This window comes from Takifugu flavidus, chromosome 3, assembly GCF_003711565.1.
Source record: "Takifugu flavidus isolate HTHZ2018 chromosome 3, ASM371156v2, whole genome shotgun sequence".
NCBI classification, from domain to species: domain Eukaryota; kingdom Metazoa; phylum Chordata; class Actinopteri; order Tetraodontiformes; family Tetraodontidae; genus Takifugu; species Takifugu flavidus.
Genome location: NC_079522.1, coordinates 2472626 through 2492165, shown reverse-complemented (window position 1 = coordinate 2492165; position 19540 = coordinate 2472626). Strand labels below are relative to the sequence as shown.

The 19540-nt window shown below is 53.5% G+C and overlaps 1 protein-coding gene across 1 annotated transcript; it reads left to right on the top strand.

Moving 5' to 3' along the window:
* Window positions 1-371: 371 nt before the first annotated feature.
* LOC130522594 (inactive ubiquitin carboxyl-terminal hydrolase 53) lies at window positions 372-18661 on the top strand. Its single transcript, XM_057027132.1, is given in 18 exon segments — window positions 372-876; window positions 5033-5609; window positions 6306-6398; window positions 6482-6616; window positions 7255-7365; window positions 8202-8284; window positions 8392-8476; window positions 8554-8700; window positions 9609-9758; window positions 11044-11215; window positions 12300-12446; window positions 13076-13222; window positions 13735-13916; window positions 13919-14484; window positions 14789-14847; window positions 16857-16920; window positions 16983-17653; window positions 17724-18661. Coding segments are annotated over 17 exon segments (3033 nt in total). The 5' UTR covers window positions 372-876; window positions 5033-5465; the 3' UTR covers window positions 17801-18661.
* The last annotated feature ends 879 nt before the right edge of the window (window positions 18662-19540 follow it).

Below are 19540 nucleotides of genomic sequence, written 5' to 3'. Positions count from 1 at the left end.
CTTTTTAAGGTAAGGACTCAAAATATTAAAAGTCTAAAGTGGGTCGAAACTTTGAAAGGGCACAACTTTTATTTTGGCACATAAGGGGCAAAATTTATGAAAATAAAAACACGGAGAGAATATAAATATTGCTCAAATAACGCAGTTAATAACGCATCAAATGGTCGAGTGAGTTCACGTCTCGTGAAACTGGCCCAAACGGGCTTCCATACCGACGCTAATGAGCGCATTCTCGACCGTCCGTCAATCTGCGGCCGTGCAAGCGCGTTGCGTGCGCGTCCGCAGCAGAAAGGAGGCGCAAAGGCGCCAGAAGTTGCTCCCCAACCAACATCTGCACGCCTGCATGTGTCGCAGGCTGCAGCGGCTGCAAACCGCAACCTTTGCACCGTGAAGCAACACTAACGCGTCTGCCGGCGCAGTTGGCGTTTCACTCATGTTCCACCGTGCGTGCGTGCGTGCGTGTGTACAGTAGCGTGGTAGACTGCAGTAAATACACAGTTGAGGAGGCGGGGTTTGACATCTCGGCTCTGAAAACATCCCTAATCCAGTATTTCAGGTGCCGAAATCCAGCGAGGCGAGCGCAGCTCCGCGTTCCCAGCCCGCCAGCGTGAGTCCGAAGCCCCGCAACGCATCCGCAACCGCCCTCGGACGCAGGAATATACCGCAAGAGGACGCGGGGGGACTGTGCGTCGGCTGCGGTGGCTTTTCCAGGGGGAAATAAGCCCCGGAGAAGTGAGGAGGAGTGAAGTTTCCGCGGCGTGAACGCAACACTTTTCGCGGCTCATCTGCCTTTAACTTCGTCTCCAAGTGGCGAAACCTAAAATACTTCAACCCCCGGAGGCAGAAACGCCTTTAAAGGATTACTTTATCTCTCGGGTGAGTCCGTCTTTCTGCGGCTGTCGTTGCTCCAACTTTATGTATTTTAATGCAGCGGGACGTGAGGGCGGAAGTGGCTTCACCTGGGGCTCAGGTAAGCGCAGCTAGGCCGAGCTGTGGCTAGCTCATCATTCACCTGTCAAACCGACTCTTTTAAAGCCTCCAAACGCCGTTTCTGTCGCTTTTAATGGTATGAAAACACGTGCTATGATGTTTTTGGCGCATTCTCCTGAACCAGAAGCAGTTTTGAAGGGCTAACTCGGCTAACATCCAGTTTAGCCTAAATATTCGTAGCTTGAATATTCAAGATTCCAGTTTGCGTCGCAACAGTGTGGAAATAAGTATTCCCAGGCTGTAAAAGGCACTTTTAAGATTTTACGTTAACCTTCGTGTTTATCTTGTTGCGATTCCATGTAATTAGCAAAAAAAATGAGTCCCCTTTTGTCCTCTTGGTGCTTAAAAAGGACCAACATGATTTTCATTTCTGTAGCCTTGAGTTTCTTAAAATGTAGCAAAAGAAAGAGAGCAGTTTTGGAATTAGCTTTATGTGAAAAAGCTGGGTTTTATAATTGCAAAGAGCCACATTCAGTGTCCCCCCCCCTTCAATATTGTAATGGTGCAAAAAATGGGTTTGAAGTAATCTGGTTATTTCTGTCTTGCTGGGGTTAAACGCGTCCTCTCTCACTTTAAAAGCTGATTTAATGCCTTACAAATATGAGTTTAAGTGTTATTTTTTTAATGCCGTTGCGTCACCTGAAACCATCGGCTGCCAAGTGTGTGAGATTTGTCTTTTCTGCTCAGGCTTTTATATTGGGCCCAAAGACGCAGCAGTTATCAGAGCCCCTTCCCGTCTGATAAGACCCCCCCCCCCCACCCCCCCAGGAGCAGGCCGGGGTCCCCTGAGCGCCGTCACGGTGATGAAGCAGTGAGCTCATCAGTCACCCGTCGGGTTAATGGCTGCGTGGAACACGGAGACCTAGATGTTGGTGCACGTAGCCGTGCAGGCATGTGGAGGAACCGGTTCTTTGTTTTGTGTCCAAAGGTTTGAAATAATTGCTCTTTTGTGTCTTTTTTTCATTTTTATTTTTTTAAATCTGCGGTTGACAGAGTTGCCGCTGGTCTCTGCGGAGGCGTGGAGGATGTGCTGGTTTGGGTCCGTGCGGCTGGGCTCTCCTGAAACATGCTGCTTTTGTTCTCCCTCTTCCGTTCCGTGGAGTTCGGGTGACCCGCTCGCTTACACGCGGACGTCGCGGGCGTGTTTCGTGCAGGAAGCTCCTCGCAGGAAACGGCTGCTTCATTGTTGCCCCAGCCGCGTCTGCGGCCCAGAGGGAATTTTACAGCCGGGCCCCAGAGTTAAATGAGAGTTCCAGCGGGCCGGCCGGCGTTTTATTACTTCTCCTGCTTGCGGGCGGAGGAACTGTGGGGTGTTGACACGGAGAATTCCTCGTGACTGTTGAAGTAAAATCAAGTGCGAAGTGGTGAAATAAGAAAGGTGACTTCATTCCTGCCTGTGAGTCAGACGGCCGACACGTTTGCATCACCGCCTGTGTCACAAGAGAACCGACGTGGAAAATGTGCGTGTGCCTCAGAACCAGCGCCGGCTTTGTGGCACACGCCCACTTTGAGCCGTAATCCAGTCCGTGACCTCGCTCTGGACTTTTGTTCTGGCTGAAACTGGGACAATTTGAGCTGTCCATATAATTTCAACTGCTTCCTAATTAGGGCTTTGCAAGTAGTTCATAAACATCTTTCCCGGCGTCATAAAATGCCGGAGCTAAACTCCGATCCAGGGTGTAATTGCATGTTGTTGGGTTTGAATGTTTCAGTCTGCAGAGATATTGTGGGTCGGGGGGGGGCGGTTCGATGACGTCACTCGTCCCTGAAGCCGATCCAACACCTTCGCTTATTGGAAGTATTGTTCAATGAGTTTGTCGTGAGCTTCCCCAACGACGACGATGCAGTCGAGGAGTCAGAACGAGGAGGATGAAGCCGGGCCGCGACGCCTCCTCCGGCCCATTGCTCCAGGATGCTAGCCGTAGCGTTCCCCCTGTGACCAGAACGAACGTTTACGGGGAAACAAATCTCCGACCCGGACATTGTCGGGCTGTAAAGCGATTAAGTTGTAAATTTAATCGACATCGGCTTTAACTCACCGACCACATCCGTCGACTTCACTTATGCTGACATAACATCTGCGTTTGCGAACAACTCCAGCGGCCGAAGGAAGCTAATGCGATAAGAATGGATCTATTATTGCTATTTAAGATATTTAACCAATTTAATGCGCTTCTTCATGCTCCGGTGCAGCCTGTTGTCCTTCAGGCTCTCGGCTCATTTCTCATGTTCTGCTTGTGGCTTTTTACTGTTACGACTTCTTACCCAGTATCACTTCCTGCTGTGTGACCCAGTTTCCCCACCAGAATCGCTGGTTCCGCCCGGACTCGTGCTGCTTTTGTTCCATCTCAGCTACGTGCGTGATTCGGCTTTTCGACCTGAGCTGTGAGGTCCTAACGCAACAAAAGCGGCAGGCGTGTGAAACGGCGACCTCGCCTGGCCGTACACGGCGAGCAGCGTTGACCTAAAGGCCACGGGGACGAGCCACGCGTGACGAAATATTGATGTTAGCTGCTACCTCACAGTCTTTCATCAGAATCCACCTCATCTTACGCCCATACTTGACCTTAGCTTCGCTTTGGGCAGGAGTCCCACCCCCCCCACTGGAGGTGTGGGTGGGAAAGTCTTCACAATGGCCACGCCCACATGCACCCAATCAGGAAGTCGCTGCTTTTAACGACCTTTCATTAATGAAATCATGAATGAAGGGGGTACATTCTGCCCCAGTCTGAACTCTTCTGGGGTGAGGAGAGGACAAATATTGGGATTTCTTTCTCTGCCAGCTTGTTCTCAGGAGCTGCCAAGTTTGATCTGACTGATATGGGCGCTTCGATTAGCCGGACCTCTGTAATGAAATTAGACGTTCAGGATAAGGAATGCTGGTTGTCGCAACTCTGGAACGCTGGCTGACGTGCGATAGAGTCGTGTGAGGAGTTGACCTGGAGGTTGCTGGAGATGACATCAGGCGTATCGGGTGTCGTCCCCACGAAAGACGGGCTGTTTACCACGGACGCAGCGTCCCGCTCGGCGTTCCAGCCCTGAAACTAATCCCAAAAACAGAAGCTCTTAAGCAACGGTGAGCTTAAGTGATTGCTTTGGAATGCCGTTGCTATGGAGTCCGGTTGCATAGTAGCGCGGCAGAGACGTGAGTGTGATTTGTGGATTGTGAACTTCTGGCCGTGCCAGCGACCTGCTGCGGAACCTGTCGGCCGTGAGGATTCCGCAAGCGCCACGGCGGAAATTTCGTCCGACCGGTTTCGGCTGAAACTCTTTTTTTTTTTTTTTTTCCCCCGTGTTCTGGAATTTGTCGGGAGCAGGAAGATTCACGTTTGTGCAAAGTAGGGCAGGATTCTTTTCTGTCCTCGTCCTCGATGGGGGGGTGATCTGAGGTTTATTCCTGGTCGATATTTTGGGTGTTGGAGACGAAAACTGGATGAATCGCTTTGGGAAGTCTTCCTGGCTGGTTCTTCTCTTCCTCTCTGTCTTGTTTTGTTGCTAACGCTACGCGAGGTTGGACAACTGTAGCCTTTAAATGGCGTGTTGGACAGAGTTTTGTCTTTTTGTGCGTCTTTATTACAGCGGGCCGAAGGTTTGAACGGTGTCTGCCGTCGCTTTGCCACGCCCGTCGCTGAATAGGTCAGGTCGGGGCCTCAGAAACGATGTCATTGTTCCACATGCTAGCAAACACGCTGCACAAAAACAACAATCTTTGCATGATTTTAACTCTCCGGGCCCGAACAAAGCCGAACAAACCTTCGTTCCTTTTTTTAAACGTTTCCGAGGTGAACTTGGCCCGCAGGACTTTAACGGGGACCAGTGTGACACACCTGCAGGTTGTGATTGCTAACGTAGAACCGTCTGTTGTCCCTCCGTGAGCAGAGGGACGGTGCTGCTGCGTCTGTGCTGCTGCGTCTGTGACGTAACCGTGGTTTTATGCCGCACACTCTGTTAGATATTAGCCGGAATTTGTTTTTGGTGGAGGTAATTGGTGTCGCAGGAGAGAAAACCCAAGTCCTCATTCAATAATCATCTGTCTTTCCAGAAAGAGGAGAAAAACGGGACCACTCGGAATGACGTGCAGCAGGACGCCCGGAAGCCCCGAATGAAGCCGGCGCCAAGCTGGAAGCGAAAATGATGATCAACGAAGGACGTTGTTGTGAACTCAGAGGGCTCCGGATCGGCCTGCCGGTGGTCAGAGGATTCCCGGACCAAAGACTCGGATTGTAATTTTTCTTTCCGTTTTTTTGTTTGTTTTCCAAAGAACTTTTTAGCTCGTTTAACGTCCGGACGTTCAGCATGAGCTGCCGGGACAGACCGGAGGCCCATGTGTAGCAGGGCAGCTGCTGCAGCTCAGGGAATAACTTAGCCCCGGACTGTCGGAGAGTCACTCCTGCGGGGGCCTGGGGAGCGCCCCCCCAGCACCCCACCCTGCCCTGTCGCTGTCCCGCCCGTCTACAGGCGGACCCCTTTATCCAATGGCATGGGTCAAGTTCTTCAGGAGGCCCAGGGGCAATCTGGGGAAATCCTACCAGCCGGGGAGCATGCTGTCCCTGGCCCCCACCAAAGGACTGCTGAACGAGCCGGGCCAGAACAGCTGCTTCCTCAACAGCGCCGTGCAGGTAGGTTTGATCCGCGCACGCACGTTTGCTACGCTGGAGAAGGCCAAAGCTAACAGTGAGGAAAGGTGGTTGTTTTGTATCTAATGGTGTTGATAAAGCTGATCGCTGGGCAACGCCGGGTTTTTCCATCAACAGCTGGAAGGAAGCACGAACCAGCAAAATAAACCAGATAACTGCAGAGAAGGAGCAGGGCCGCAGGAGACGGGCTCATGTTTCAGACAGCCGGCTCGGTTACAAGGGTGCCGATTGTGCCGGTCCGGTGAGAAAACACATGGTTGTTTGAAATGAGGACGGCAGGGTCATGGGACAGGCGCGCACGTCACCGTGCAACGCAGGCGTTTGGGTCGGGGGAAATTTCACCAGAACTGCCAAAAAAACAAGCCAGCTCGGGGCAAAGATTCTGGTGCAAATAAGGATTCTCTTATTCTGCCGGTGTTCTTTTTTTATTGCTGCGCCATGTTGATTAAGAAGCTCTGTCCTCTGAATCCTCTGTAGCTTCGCGGCACACTTTTGGGAGGGGGGGGTGCCTGGCGGCGAGGTCACCCTCGGTGGCTGTGACTCAGAGCGGGAGACGGGCGACGAGCTGGTTGAAGACCAAAATCACCTCCGGCGGTTCTTTCGCCTCTCTCGCCCGCTTCCCCAAGGTCACGAGAGGTCCGTTTCCCCGGCGTGACCCGTCTGTCTGCCTGTGTTTAGGTCCTCTGGCATCTGGACATCTTCAGACGCAGCCTGAGGAAGCTGCCGGGACACTTTTGCCTGGGAGACTCCTGCATCTTTTGTGCGTTAAAGGTTTGTTTAAATGCACCAGGTTCCCATTTCTCTGCGTTCACACACGAGACTTCAAAGCCTGGACCTTCCTCTCCTCCCTTCAGGGTATTTTTTCCCAGTTCCAGCACAGTGGGGAGCGCGCCCTGCCCTCCGACAACCTGCGTCACGCCTTGGCGGAGACCTTTAAAGACGAGCATCGCTTCCAGCTGGGCTTCATGGACGATGCCGCCGAATGCTTTGTGAGTTCCCGCAGCGCACGGAGAGAGAGAGAGAGAGGAGGGGGGTTGTTTGGGGTTGTTTGGGGTTGTTCGCTGCAACAAACTGTTCGGCGAGGTCACCCAAAGAGCTTCTGTCCCTGCTACGCTGCGCTAAATACGCCAGGTTACATAAGCCGCGTGGCTGTTTGTGTCCCCGTGTGTCGCGTTGCATCATTTGACTTATTTTTAAGTAGATTTCCAGCCTCCTTCATTGTTTGTACACACGGGTTCAGCGTGATCCAGATTACGGTCATTGTGTTGCATTTGTTTTCTTTGGCATTCAAGTGTGGAGGTCATGTGATCCGGTTGTTATCTTCAGTCTTAATCCCACGCCGACCTTTGCCTGTGAGCGTCCTATCTGTAACTCATTGGCAGCCGTTTAAAATTTACCCCAGACGTTTGTCTGTGTCGGGCTTAATGTTCAGCCCGGTCGTGCGTCTGACCATCGCTCTGCTACCTTGCGGCCTTTTTAAATATTTCATAAACTCGCGAGCGCTCCTTGGAAATGGGCGAGATCCGAACCAGAGGCCCGATTAGCTGGTTCGCTCTGGAAGACGCTCGCCTGATTCCGGATGCATCTTCAAACGATTAACCCGGAGTTTTGTCTTCCTGTGTGGCAGGAGAACATCCTGGAGAGGATCCACCTGCACATCGTGCCGGAGGAGACGGACGCCTGCACGTCACATTCTTGCATCACGCATCAGAAGTTCGCCATGTCGATCTACGAGCAGGTCAGTGGGGGGTCTGAGACCGAGCGTTCAGTTGGACCTCCTGGTTCCACCTTTTTCAGGGACCGTGTCACTTCCTGTTTGCTGCGTTCGTTTGCACGGCCTCTGAAGTCAAGTGTGGCCACCCTGGCCAGCGTTGGGATTAAGAGCGGAGGTTCATGGATCACTGTCGGGGGCGGTAGATATCCAATCCCTCATGTTTTGATAGCGGGTCGCCCCAGCGGAGCACGGAGGGTGTTTCTGGTCGCATTCCACAGTGCAGCAGCAGCACAGGATAAATCACAGATGGTGTACACATAAACTCCATCTCTGTCTCACACACGCGCACGCACGCACGCGCCACCCTTCCCCGAGGCTGCGATGACCATCCTCTGATTCAGACCGATAATGCGCGTTTTGCCCAAATCCCTCGGGTGCGCAGTCAGTTTATTTTGTTCCACGTCAACTGTAGGGCGCCCAATCGTGCGCCGGGCGTCGGGGGCTGCGATGAGAGCTGCTCCTGTCGGGGGGGGGGGGGGGGGTTGACGACTTCATATAAGTCAGAGAGCATCTCCGATACTGTCAATCATTTGAGTGGTGGAGCTTAAAGGATGCAAAACAAGGTTTGCCTTTTGAATCTTCTGCATTATTCTGCAGAGAACTGTTCCTGGCGGGGGTGGGGGCGCTAATATTGAGTTGAGTGACTTTGATCCAGTGCAGGGGTGGGACCTGATGCTGCAGTGCTTGATGTATTTGACCTCTAGATGACCATTCCCTTCACGCTGACTTGATAATTGTTCCTCGACAGCAGAGCAACCTGCTAAATTGGCTCCTCTCACCTGCCTGGTTTCTCTCTGCAGTCCGTGTGCCGCAGCTGCGGCGCCTCCTCCGACCCGCTGCCGTTCACCGAGCTGGTGCACTACATCTCCACCACCGCGCTCTGGTAAGGCCCCTGCGAGCTGACGGGCCAAAGCTTCCTTTCACGTCCAACGTGTCCCTCTTACCGACTGGTTCTCTGCAGCTTACAGCCCTTTGTCTGTTTCCATGCAGTCAACAGATGCTTCAGCGTAAGCGCGAGTCGTTTGGGGAACTCTTACAAGCGGCAAGCACCATCGGGGACCTTCGGAACTGTCCGGTAAGTCCGACTCTCTCGCCCACCGTTCCTCTCGGTGCAGTTCGAGGGTGTTTTTTAGGTCTTTTCCTCTCTCTTAGAGCAAATGTGGGCAGAAGATCGGGATCCGACGCGTCCTCATGAACTCCCCTGAGATCGTTACCATCGGCTTCGTGTGGGACTCCGACCAGTCGGACCTCACGGAGGACGTGATCCGCTCGCTGGGGCCTCATCTCACCCTCTCCGCGGTGAGTCGACCTTTTGCACATGTCCCGCTTGTTCTCCCCCCGGCTGGAGAGGACTTCGAAGGCAAGCCGCCCACTGGTTTTAGGTCGCTGTGATAACCTCCTCAGACATCACTTTCAGTCTCTTCCTCGGAAGGTTCCCTCCCCACAGCTGCTGTTTATTTCTCCTGCGTTCCTGGTCCAGTTTGTTTTTGTGCAGCAGAACATATGTGTGAAGTAAAGTGGGGATTTGTTCCTGTGTAATTCGCGGCCGTTGCGTAAGCAGTCCAACACCCAATGCCCACTTGGCCCGGGCCGCTGATCAAAAAGCCCCTGCTGGCCTGGGTCAGCTTGTCAACGAGCCCCTCCCCCTGCTTGGCCCGTGCATGCGTGCTGGACTGAGGCAACATGTGAGCTGGATAACAGACGTGTGCTTCTGACGCTGCCCTTACATTCACACATTCTGGAAGAGCTGAGGAAAAAAAGCCCCATCAGTCAGGGAGTTCAGGCGAGGTCGTCCTTTTTATGCTCCATACGTTACATAACTTGTTTATTGATGTGTTGGAGCCCCTCATTTGACAGCTGCCTCGCAGAAACTTCAGAAACCTCGTCCCGCCAGCGTACCACAACACTCTCCATTCATTTGTGGGTTTATTGCCTCCTCCGACGCCAGCCGTTTGCTTTGAAGCAGTTTGAGAGAGCGAGAGGAGAAGGAGAACAAACTGTGCAGGGAAAACACGTTTGTTGGCCTTCGACAGGAATACCAGAGCTCTGAAATCCCACTGTGACCGCTCTGCTTTGACCCAGCCTTTGTTTATGCCGGTAGCGGAAGACTAATGCCAGTTCTTTTCCTCAGTTCCTGATCCACGAACAGATAAAGTAGCTCCCCCCACCGGCTCTTACATCGGCGAGTAACTGGTGTGTATGTTCAGCTCTTCTACAGGGTGACGGATGAACTCGCCAAAAAGGCAGAGCTGCAGCTCGTGGGGATGATCTGCTACTCCAGCCGCCACTACTGTGCCTTCGCCTTCCACACCAAGTCCTCCAAATGGGTCTTCTTCGATGACGCCACGGTGAAGGAGGTGAGAACGGGAGCAGAAATGGCTTTTGATTGATTCAGCCCAAAACAAGGGAAGTAGTTTCGAATCAGGCATTTGTGTCTGAAAAGGCTCCACCTCTGCACAAATCCAGGGATTCCTTTTAATCGCTTATAAACGTGCAATAAATGGATCACTTTTGGCATCCAACGTGAACTGGAAATGAACAGGTCGCAGGTTTGTTTGTGCACCCAGCCTGGCAATCCTCTCCTTTCATCCTCTCCACTCGGCCCCTCGAATATTGGATTTATTTTCACGGTGTGCACACGTGAGCCTCCCTCTTTGTCTCACAATTTTCTGTGGTACTGTGGCGCAGCGGCTGGCTGGCTCTGCTTCAGTCCATCAGCAGCTTGTGCTGCGTGTGCAGCCCTCCTCCTCCTCCTCCTCCTCCTCCTCCTCCACCTCCTCCTCCCTCCTCCTCCTCCTGAAGCGAGGAGTTCCACTGAAACTTGCCTGTTCCTGACTAAATGAGTGCTGCTGTGTGGCCTGATCGCTGCTTCTCCTGCTTTATTTACTGTGGGTGATGGCGTCCAGACAGAAACGCATTTGGCTGCACATCAAGACAAAAGCGTTGCTCACAGTTGGCATCCGTGGCTCGTTCACACGGACTTAAGGGAAAACAAACGGCAGCGATAAAGACTCGCTGCTTTCTGTGATGGCACGAGCTTCATGTGAAAAGGGCAGCAGCTTTACGTCTGCAACTTTCCTCCTTTTCCTTGTTTTTTGGTCTCCTAACCCTTTTTCCTCTCCGCCTACCTGCCTCTCCCCTCCCTCCCTCTCTCTCCCTCCCACATGGTCATTTGCTTAATTAAGGGGCACACGAGCATCTGTTAGCCTGCAGCTCGCCTTCCGTGGTGCCTTTCTGGCTAAACGAGCGCCTCATGCAGCTTAGCTAATGTGATCGTGGGACCTGTCCTCGAGTGTGTTGCATTATAACACAAATAAAGCCTCCGGCCAATGAAAACAGGCTCAAATCAGGCTGCGTCTAAGGGTGTCGGCAGAGGGACAGTTGGAGGACCAAGCTGCTTTTTTTCTTGGTTGTATTTAAAGAGGCTAAAGTTTTGCCGGTCCAGGATCCAACGATGCTGAAACTAGCAACAACTGACACTCGACCCGGGGTACTTCCTGTTCCCCAAAACTGTGTTCAGTTCAGTAAACTGTTTCCTCCTTTGTGCTAAGCAAACACGACAGACACCGGTGCTGCAGAGGAGGCCCAGAAGGGACTCGGGCTGCCAAAAAAAACCTGCTGACCCTCATCTGTCTTTTGCAGATTGGCTCCAGGTGGAAAGACGTGGTCAGCAAATGCATCAAAGATCACTTCCAGCCTCTCCTCCTGTTCTACTCCAACCCGGAGGGCAGCGCCATCACCGTAGACGAAGCCCCCAGAGACCAGTACAGCAGCCACTCCCAGTACAAGGGCTCCGTTAACGGGGATGGGAAAGGTAACCATCGCATTCTCTGTACACGTTCCTCTTTTCATTCAGGAGCGGTTGCCCAGGGCGCCCTTTTTTGACCATCTGAAGTCTTAGAATTATAGTGGGACCTCTACTTACGAACGTCTCTACATGCGAAATTTTCAGGTTACGGAACGTCTCAATGGGAAAATATTTCCTCTTGTTACTAAGGAAATTTCAGGATACGAAGGTCAAAAATATGCTACCGCTGCTACTCGCAGCTCGCGGAGTTTAGCGAACGCAAACATGCTATTAGCTGCTCTGCCATTGGCTATCGCCTAGCATCTTCCTGTCATCCCATTGGCTAGGAGGGACGTCATTATGTACAGGTTTGTGTGTATCCCAGCGTCGCCTTCGTTTAACTTTTATTTATTGTGGGTGTTCGTATGTTTGTCCATTAGATGGCGGTGTTACCACAAGTGTTAACGTTCGTCGCTAGTAATGACGGCTAATGTAGGATTAGCCTGTAATAAAGTTCATTTTGTTCCTGGAGAGGCCTTGCACTGAATTCCTACATTTATTGTGCGGAAATCTAATTGTAACATGTATTTGTTACATGTTTTGATGCATTTTTATGGTTTATAAAAAAATTATGTCCGAATTTTTGGGGGCTTTGAACGGATTAGGGCATTTACATGGAAAACGCGTCTCTACTTACCTATTTTTCAGGTTACGAAACAACTTCCAGAACCAATTAATTTCGTAAGTAGAGGTCCCGCTGTATATTTTAGGAGAGTGACGTTATCGTCTGCGTGAAACTGCAGCTCTTTGTGGGTCGGAAGTGAAAAACATGGTTGCTGACAGTTGAACATGGCCGCTGTTTGGATTATTTATCCCTGGATTTGTTTGGTTGGGGAGGTTTTATCCCCTTTAAAGATCCTCCTCTGGCTTTGCCTCCTGGCCGTGCCCCAGGTCCAAGCTGTGACAGCCGCTCGCTGCCCGTCAGAGCTCACAGGGCGCCCGACCAAACTGGATCATCCTTACAGGAACAGGAAACAAAGCCCTCTTTAAGCTTTCTTCACCAGCATCTCCGTAACCAATTTTCCGCCCTCTTTTTCTGCGTCTGCGTCAGTTTTGGAGTCTCCGGTTCCAGTGGCCAAGAAAATGGAACTGACGAGGGAGAACATTAACGCTCTGTTGAGTTCTGGCTCTTTTAAACAGAAGACTTTGTCCACCTTCAGCAGGGGGAGCAACCAGACCAGCGGAGGACGAGGACCAGGTAGGAGAGAGCAGAGATTTGATCCATCGGTGCAGCGCTCAGACCTTTGCCCCGGCTCCTCGTCTCCAGCCTCCAAATGCTGTTACATTATTAAGCCTTTGTTTCCAGAGAGACTGCCGATAATTGTGCTAAAGCCGGCTGAAGGAGAGATAATTAAACAGAACCAAAGCTGGCCACACCAGTCGGACAGGGGATTTACTGTCACGGGGGGGGGGGGGGGGGGACTCTGCACGCGCTTCTGCTGACGTGCAGTGAGAGGAGAAGAGATCAGCAAAGAGCCTGATGGCAAAGACAAAATGACACTCGAAACAGCGTTTTTTCCATGTTTAAGACGAAGCGGCTGAAAGTCACTTGGGCCACAGAGCTCGTCTCTGAGCCGTGGGCGTAATAGTCAATAAAATAAAGCCGCCACCGCGGCGGCGCGATTAAACGGATTCATGCTGAGGGGATAACGGAGCATCAAAGAAAGAGAAACAAAGCTTTGATCACCGTTGAGTCAGCAGGGGTGTTCAGTTGTGAGGAACTCGGGGGAATGTGACCATGTGATTTCAGAGCAGTAACAATTGCAAGTTTACAGTCAGAGGTCTATTATTAATTATTATTATGATTCATGTGTCTCTGTTCTGCAGTTAAAGTCGCCAGCGTCGACCCAAAGAGCCGCCTCAGGGACATTTCCAGAGAAGTTGCCCAGAAGGCTGGAGAAATGCGAGGAACGCCCATCCCTCGAAAGGATTCCGAGAGGAGTGGCCACCGGCGGCCCGAGAGCCACCACAGAGGTACTGAGAGTCACAGCGGTCCAACTTCCACTCCTGCAGCCGTTACGTAAGAGGAGGGATTACGGCCCCACGTCGGAGGGGGGGCGATTTGTCTGCGGCGCTCTGCGTTCGAGCTGTGCGCTGCAGCGCGCTAACGCGTCATGCTAGCAACAGCCCGAGCGGGTACATCGCAATGTTGTTTCCTTCGAACTTAATGGTGCTGCAGGGGGGTGGTGGTAAATTTAACGGCACCGTTGACCCCACGGCCTGTCGACAACGGGAACTTTATGAAAGACGTCGGCATCGTAAACGTGCGGCGTGATTTAGCTGGCTTGCTCAGCAGAATGTGGGCGGGGAGCTCTGCTGGGCCCGTTTCCAACCACTGACACTTATATGCAGCATCAATTTGACTCCTGGTCGCTGCAGACGTGACGTCGCTGCCAGGAAGAACCTTCCAGTCGGAAGAAGCCCGGTTCTCTCTGTGCGTTCCTCTTGTTTTTATCCGGACTCACGAAGTTCTTGTCTGTGATCAGATCCAGGTCAGGACAGGACGTACTCGCGCTCCGTCTCGCCTCCGGAAAACGGCTTCAAACAACACGTGGAAAGCCGCCTCTACAGCAGCCAGGGCAAAGGCCCCACTCGAGGCGAGAGGACGCCCCACCTGGGGGGTCGGTCCTCGCAGGACCCGGCCCGCTCGCAGCCGAGGGCCCAGGCCTTCCCGGCGCCTCCGGCGGAGGCCACCGCAGCCGGAGGCCGGACGGGGGCATCAATGGATACGACACCGACAGCAGTCAGGATTCCAGAGAGCGTCCGGGAAGCCGCAGTCGGCCGAGCCGCCCCTGGAAGCCGATGCGGGAGGTGTTGAACGTGGACAGCGTCTTAAGCGGCGGCGGCGGCGGCCAAATGGTGCATCAGGAACGGAGGCAGCACAGCCCAAAGAGGCGGCCCAGTAGCGAGTCACCGACCCGCCATAGAGACGCAGATTTCACGTGGGGGGGCAGAGAGGAGCGCCAACCCAAGAGCCTGATGACCATCTACGAGGACGAGCAGAGGCACGAGACCGGCGGCAGCCGCAGCTCGCTGGACTCGGACAGCCGGGGCGGCTACAGCGACAAGGACCGCCCCAAAGGCCCGGCGGCGCTGAAGGCTCGCAACGACAACTGGAGGATCCAGAGGACCGAGTCTGGATACGAGAGCAGCGACAGGCTGAGCAACGGCTCGGCCAACCTGGACTCGCCCGTGGTGGAGAACCTCCGGCCCGTCCCAGAGCAGCACCTGGGCAGGTAAAGTGGAACCCGCTCTGTGAAGCCTCACAAACCGTTAACCCTCAGCCCGTCCAGCGTTTTCTAACTGTAGTTCTGAAGTGACGGGTCACACCAGAACCACGTCTGATAGTTCAGCAGACAGAACCGCCCGAGCACAGGCTGACACCTCGCTGTTATTACCGTAGAAACGCAGGCAGCCGATCTGCAGCCGCCTTTTTCGGATCAGACCCAGCAGCGTCTTCAAGTGCTGGTAGTGATGAGGCGCTCAGGTATCCATGGTAACTGGTGCACGCGGAATAAGATGCCTGATTTTGTTCCGCAGGGACCACCTCCCTCCGAGGAGCGACGATCTGAAGACTGACGCTTTGCAGCTTTTCTCCGGTACGTCTCACATCTGCCCGCCGTTCACCCCGGTGGCACCGGCGCCGCCACGCTCTCCTCAGGTGAACGGGTCGTAAATGAAAGCGCCGTCGCAGCTCGGCCTTGGCTTGAAAGAAATCCGCCCCTGCCGGCGAGACGTGCGTCCGTGGTTGGGACCCGGAGTAGGAGGATTGTACAGTTCAGCCGCCTGATTCATTGTTCCGTCGGTGGCGCTGAGGCCGCGTCCCGATTGAAAGGATGCTGGAATAAGCCGGCGCCGCTTCCGCTCCCTCTCCTTGACCTTTTTTGTGCAGAGGAAAGTTAATTTTGAGCCACTCAAAAGAAATGCGTGCGACAGAAAGTGCTCGGCTATAAAAAGAGGCTAAATTATTTTACACAGGAGATGGGGGCAGATTAGAGAGGGATGTGGGAGCTGGGGGGGCTTTTTTTTTGTTCTTTAAGCAGCTTTCTGATGTCTCGGTGACGGCGAATCAGCTCCCAAATTAACAAGTATCTTAAAGAACCGCGGACTAATTCCTGCAGGAACCCGCCGAGTTAATCCTGAGTAAGAGGGGCGGATGAGGAGGACTCGTGGGGGCGGGAAGCGCCGTGGCGAGGCGGAGAAAGTGCCGGATTGGCGCCGCGGTTGTTTTGAAGCCTTGAAGTTGTGTGGCAGCGATCAGAAACGATCACGTGACGGGACGAAGCCCAGGAATCCTCTCACACAGGTACCTGCGCATTACCGCCTGAGCACGCCCCCTAGTGTCCGCACGCAGCAACGACAGTTATGTGTTTGACCCGGCAGACGCCGTGTTGAGCGATGGTGTTGACGTCCTGGACGCGCTGGCGCTCTCCTCTGGCGTTGACACGCTGCAGCCAGCGGCTGCAAAGTCACTTCCTGGCCCGACCCCAGCGGCGGCAGTCTGGGTTTAGCCGGAGTCTCGGAAGGCTCAGCAGATTCCAGCGCTCCATTAAAGTCCAAAATCCCTTGTGAAAGCACGCAGATGTGGGCGGGCCGTTTCCGCCAGGAGCCCAGCCAGCGTCGGAGGTCGGCCCCCCCCCCCCCCGAGTTCCTCGGCAATGACCGTCTGTGCAGTTCTGAATAAATCTGCCAGGTCTGTAATGGTTCCAGGCAGACGTCGTCAGAGCGGCGCTCTCAAAAGGTCGTTATGTCTCGGCATCGGGTCCGAAGTGACGATTCCTCAGAGGAGCGGAGTGAACGCGTGCTCGTAAAAGATGACACGGGTTTGCGCTTCCCTTCTGCAGCCTCGCAGGTTAGCGTGTTTAGCCGCCGGGCTAACCCCCTCCTGTCGCTCAGGTGGCGTTGCCCACCGTTCCGGTGTGGAACAGGAGAGTTTCCCGGCCAATTAAATTAATGAATTAGTTTTAATTGGCCGGTGCTGCGTCCCCATGGCTGAACGTCGCTGCAGCGGGGGTCTGGAGCGGCCCGACCCTGGAGGAAGTGCACGCCAGCGCCGAGGATTTAAGCGCTAATGCTTTGAGAGGAGAGAGGCTGCGTGAGGTTTTTCTGCTGACGGACCACAGATGGTCCTCGGCCTCCGTCTCTGCTCGCTCTGCCCCCCCCCCCCCCGGGTCCACCTTAAATCACCCCCGCCACGCTCTCTTGGCAGACGTGTTTGCAAGCATGTTGTTTGCGGTCTAAGTGGTGAAATCAGCGTTATCTGCTCCGTAACTCACCGGCGTCGCGCTCCGTTCCGCCCTCTTTATGGATTTTTCCTTGCTTTCATTCGTTCCTGCTGCGGAATCTCCCAGAGTTCATTCTGTTTCATTTGTCCTGCGAGCTCAGCTCTAACAGACCCTGGAAATGGACCCAGATTCTCTTCGAGCGGCGGCGTTCTCGGGCTGGATCAGACGCTCCGACACTTCCTGTCTGCACCGGGCTCAAGACCTCAGTCTGAACCCTGTTAGATAACGTCTTTGTGGGGGGGGGGGCAGGACAGATGTTAGCGAGCTGTTTTGTTTAGCCGTCTGTTAGCGACGAGCTCATATGAAACCTTCCTGCCTTCCAGGTGAACCGGAAAAAGGCCCAGATCTCCAGGATGGGAGCTTCCTGCTGGGTCAGCCCATCCAAAGGTAACAACAGTTTGGTGCGGGTGTCGGCGCCGCCCGATGCTGACCCCGTTTGTGCTCTGCAGACGCCAGGCCTTCAGATACACTCCTGGAATCCTGGAGCGGGACAGCGGACCGGAGGAGAACGTGGACGGGAGCCCGGTCAGCCCGGTGCCCCCCTACTTGGCAAAGACCAGCAGCTCTGAGTGGAACAGCTCGGACGACCTCGCCGGACCGTCCTCTGAGCACGAGGAGTCCAGTACCGTTGAACCTCTGTCGCCCCCGCCGGTGCCCCCCAAGACCTTGGGACTGGCTCATCCCGATTTGCCCGGCGTGCGCCCCCCACCCCTGGAGTCACCGTCCCAGCCCGGCCCACGTCACCAGCCCAGAAACGGCTCCTCTCTGCTGTCCCACAACGCCCTCCGCCGCTGGATCGAGACCCCCCCCGAGCACAGGTTCTCGTCGGACGCCAGCTCCAAGTCGGGCTCGTCGGACCAGGACCGGAACGAGCTGTCGGCCAGCGAGAGCGACGAGAGGGCGCCCAGCCCCAACGCCGACCTTGCAGACGTGGTTCTTCCGACCACCTACTTCTCCGTGGACAACTGCATGACGGACACGTACCGGGCCCAGTACCACAGGAGGCCGGCCCAGTTCCCGAGGGCGGAGGAACACACGTCGTCGGGGGAGAGTGACGCGGAGGGGAGGAGGCTGCCCGCAGACCTTCAGCTGACGGAGCCCAGAACCAGACCAGAACCAGGTACGGCTGTTCCTGCTAACGTTGCTCCCTTTAGCAAAGGTGGCGCTGACCCGGAGGCTGTGTCCCACAGGGTACCCGACGGTGAAGGCCACGGCCCGGTGGAACCCGGTCACCCCCAAAGGTCTGGACGAGCACGGCTTCCTCTGAGCTCGGGGCCGGACTGGGATCCAGCGACGCGTTTGAGGCCTTGATGGTGGCGAGCCGACCCAGTCGGCCATCGAACCGGTTGCCAAAGAGATTAAAGAGCGAGTCGCCGCGTTGAATGTGAACGAATCGTGAATTTGCACAATAGACAGCGGGTACGGGGGGGGGGCGGGGCTTAAAAGTTGGGTTCTGTTGAAGATGCTTCTGGATCGGGCCAGAGATGATTGTTGATGACTCTAGTACTTCAGTGTTATGGGGGGTTCTGTTCTGGACTTAGCTTTAACGTACATTTTAGGAGGTGATTCAACAACCTGGGCGCCGTTTGAACAGGACTTTAAACTGGATCCCAAGGATCTGTGTACACGTGAAGGTCCGGGACGCCCAACCGGTCTTCTCTCCATCCCAGAACATCTCTGTGGGTCTGGCAGTCCCACCTGAGGGTTGGCTGCTGAACTGGGTTATGCAAAATCCTGGCAGGAATCTTAATTTAAGGGAAGTGCAGGGCGCCGCGAGGCGGTCCGAGCGCCAGTCGGGTCGGCTCCAGCGAGCTGCCGCTGCGCACTGCCGTTCCACGGTTGGAAGGCTGCAGAAAACTATATTTAAGTTTTGTTTCTTAAAAAGCTAAGCTAGGCTAGGCTAAGCTAGGCTAGGCTGCTTTGATTTTAGATGGTTTGATACAAGCTGAAGTGGATTCTGGCCTCAGCAGACTGCACAGTGCCTTTTGTAGTTTTCTATGTCATGAAATGGAGACGTTTGAGCCATTTGTATAAAAAAAATACAAAACTTTCATTTAAGAGAATTTTTGTAATGTTTAATTTTATTTTTATTGATTAACAGTTGAATAAACAGTTTTATTGAACCCCTCCTGGTTGTGACCGTCCAACTGCTGTTGCGGCGCGGATGTTTGCTGCCACCTGGTGTCCAGGGTCGGTAACTGCAGCTACTCACCACCCGGATACACGACTTCAATTTGTTGAATTATCGTGTGAATAGAAATATTCTGATCATGCGGGGATTAGAAGACAATCCGAGGCGGCGTTATGAGCCAGTCTTTTACTGGAATCAAAGATTTAAAGTCAGATTTACACTTCGGAGAAGTTCGTTTCACGCATCGGTTGCGAACAAATGAGACATTTTGTTGGAATTAAAAGGAAGACAATTATTTTCAGAAGTTAGTTGAACGCATAAATGCAAAGAAACGTGGAAATCGCTCTCAACCTCTCTAAAACCAATTTTTAGGGAGATCTTCAACAGATTCGAGCCAAAAGATTCGGTTTGAATCGGCTGCATAGAGATGGTACGTTTGTGTCCAACGTAAAAAATACGCAAACAGTTAAAGTACGTAAGACGACGCACGTTTGTCATTATTAAATAAAACTTAACTCCTTACGATACACGACAGAAAATTACGATTATGTTTTTTTTCCTCTAAAGGAAATGATAAGTGTCGATTTTCGACCTTCCGTCATGATTTTACGAGGAGATCCTGAACGCGTCATCGTCAGCATCACCTGTGCGGTTCGAAACAGGTGTTTCTGATGAGAATCGTCTGTTGACCGCAAGGACTCGTCCAGCCAACGGAGGAGCTGAAAGGAGCGTAAAAACGGACATTTATGGAGAGATTAAAGACAAGAAAGACTTGAAGCGCGAAGCAAAAGCGGAAGTCTGCCGACAGGTGAGTGATTTTGACCTCGAACGCTGATTTCGGGCGTCTCGCGCAAGAGCACGAGCGGCTGCTTAAAG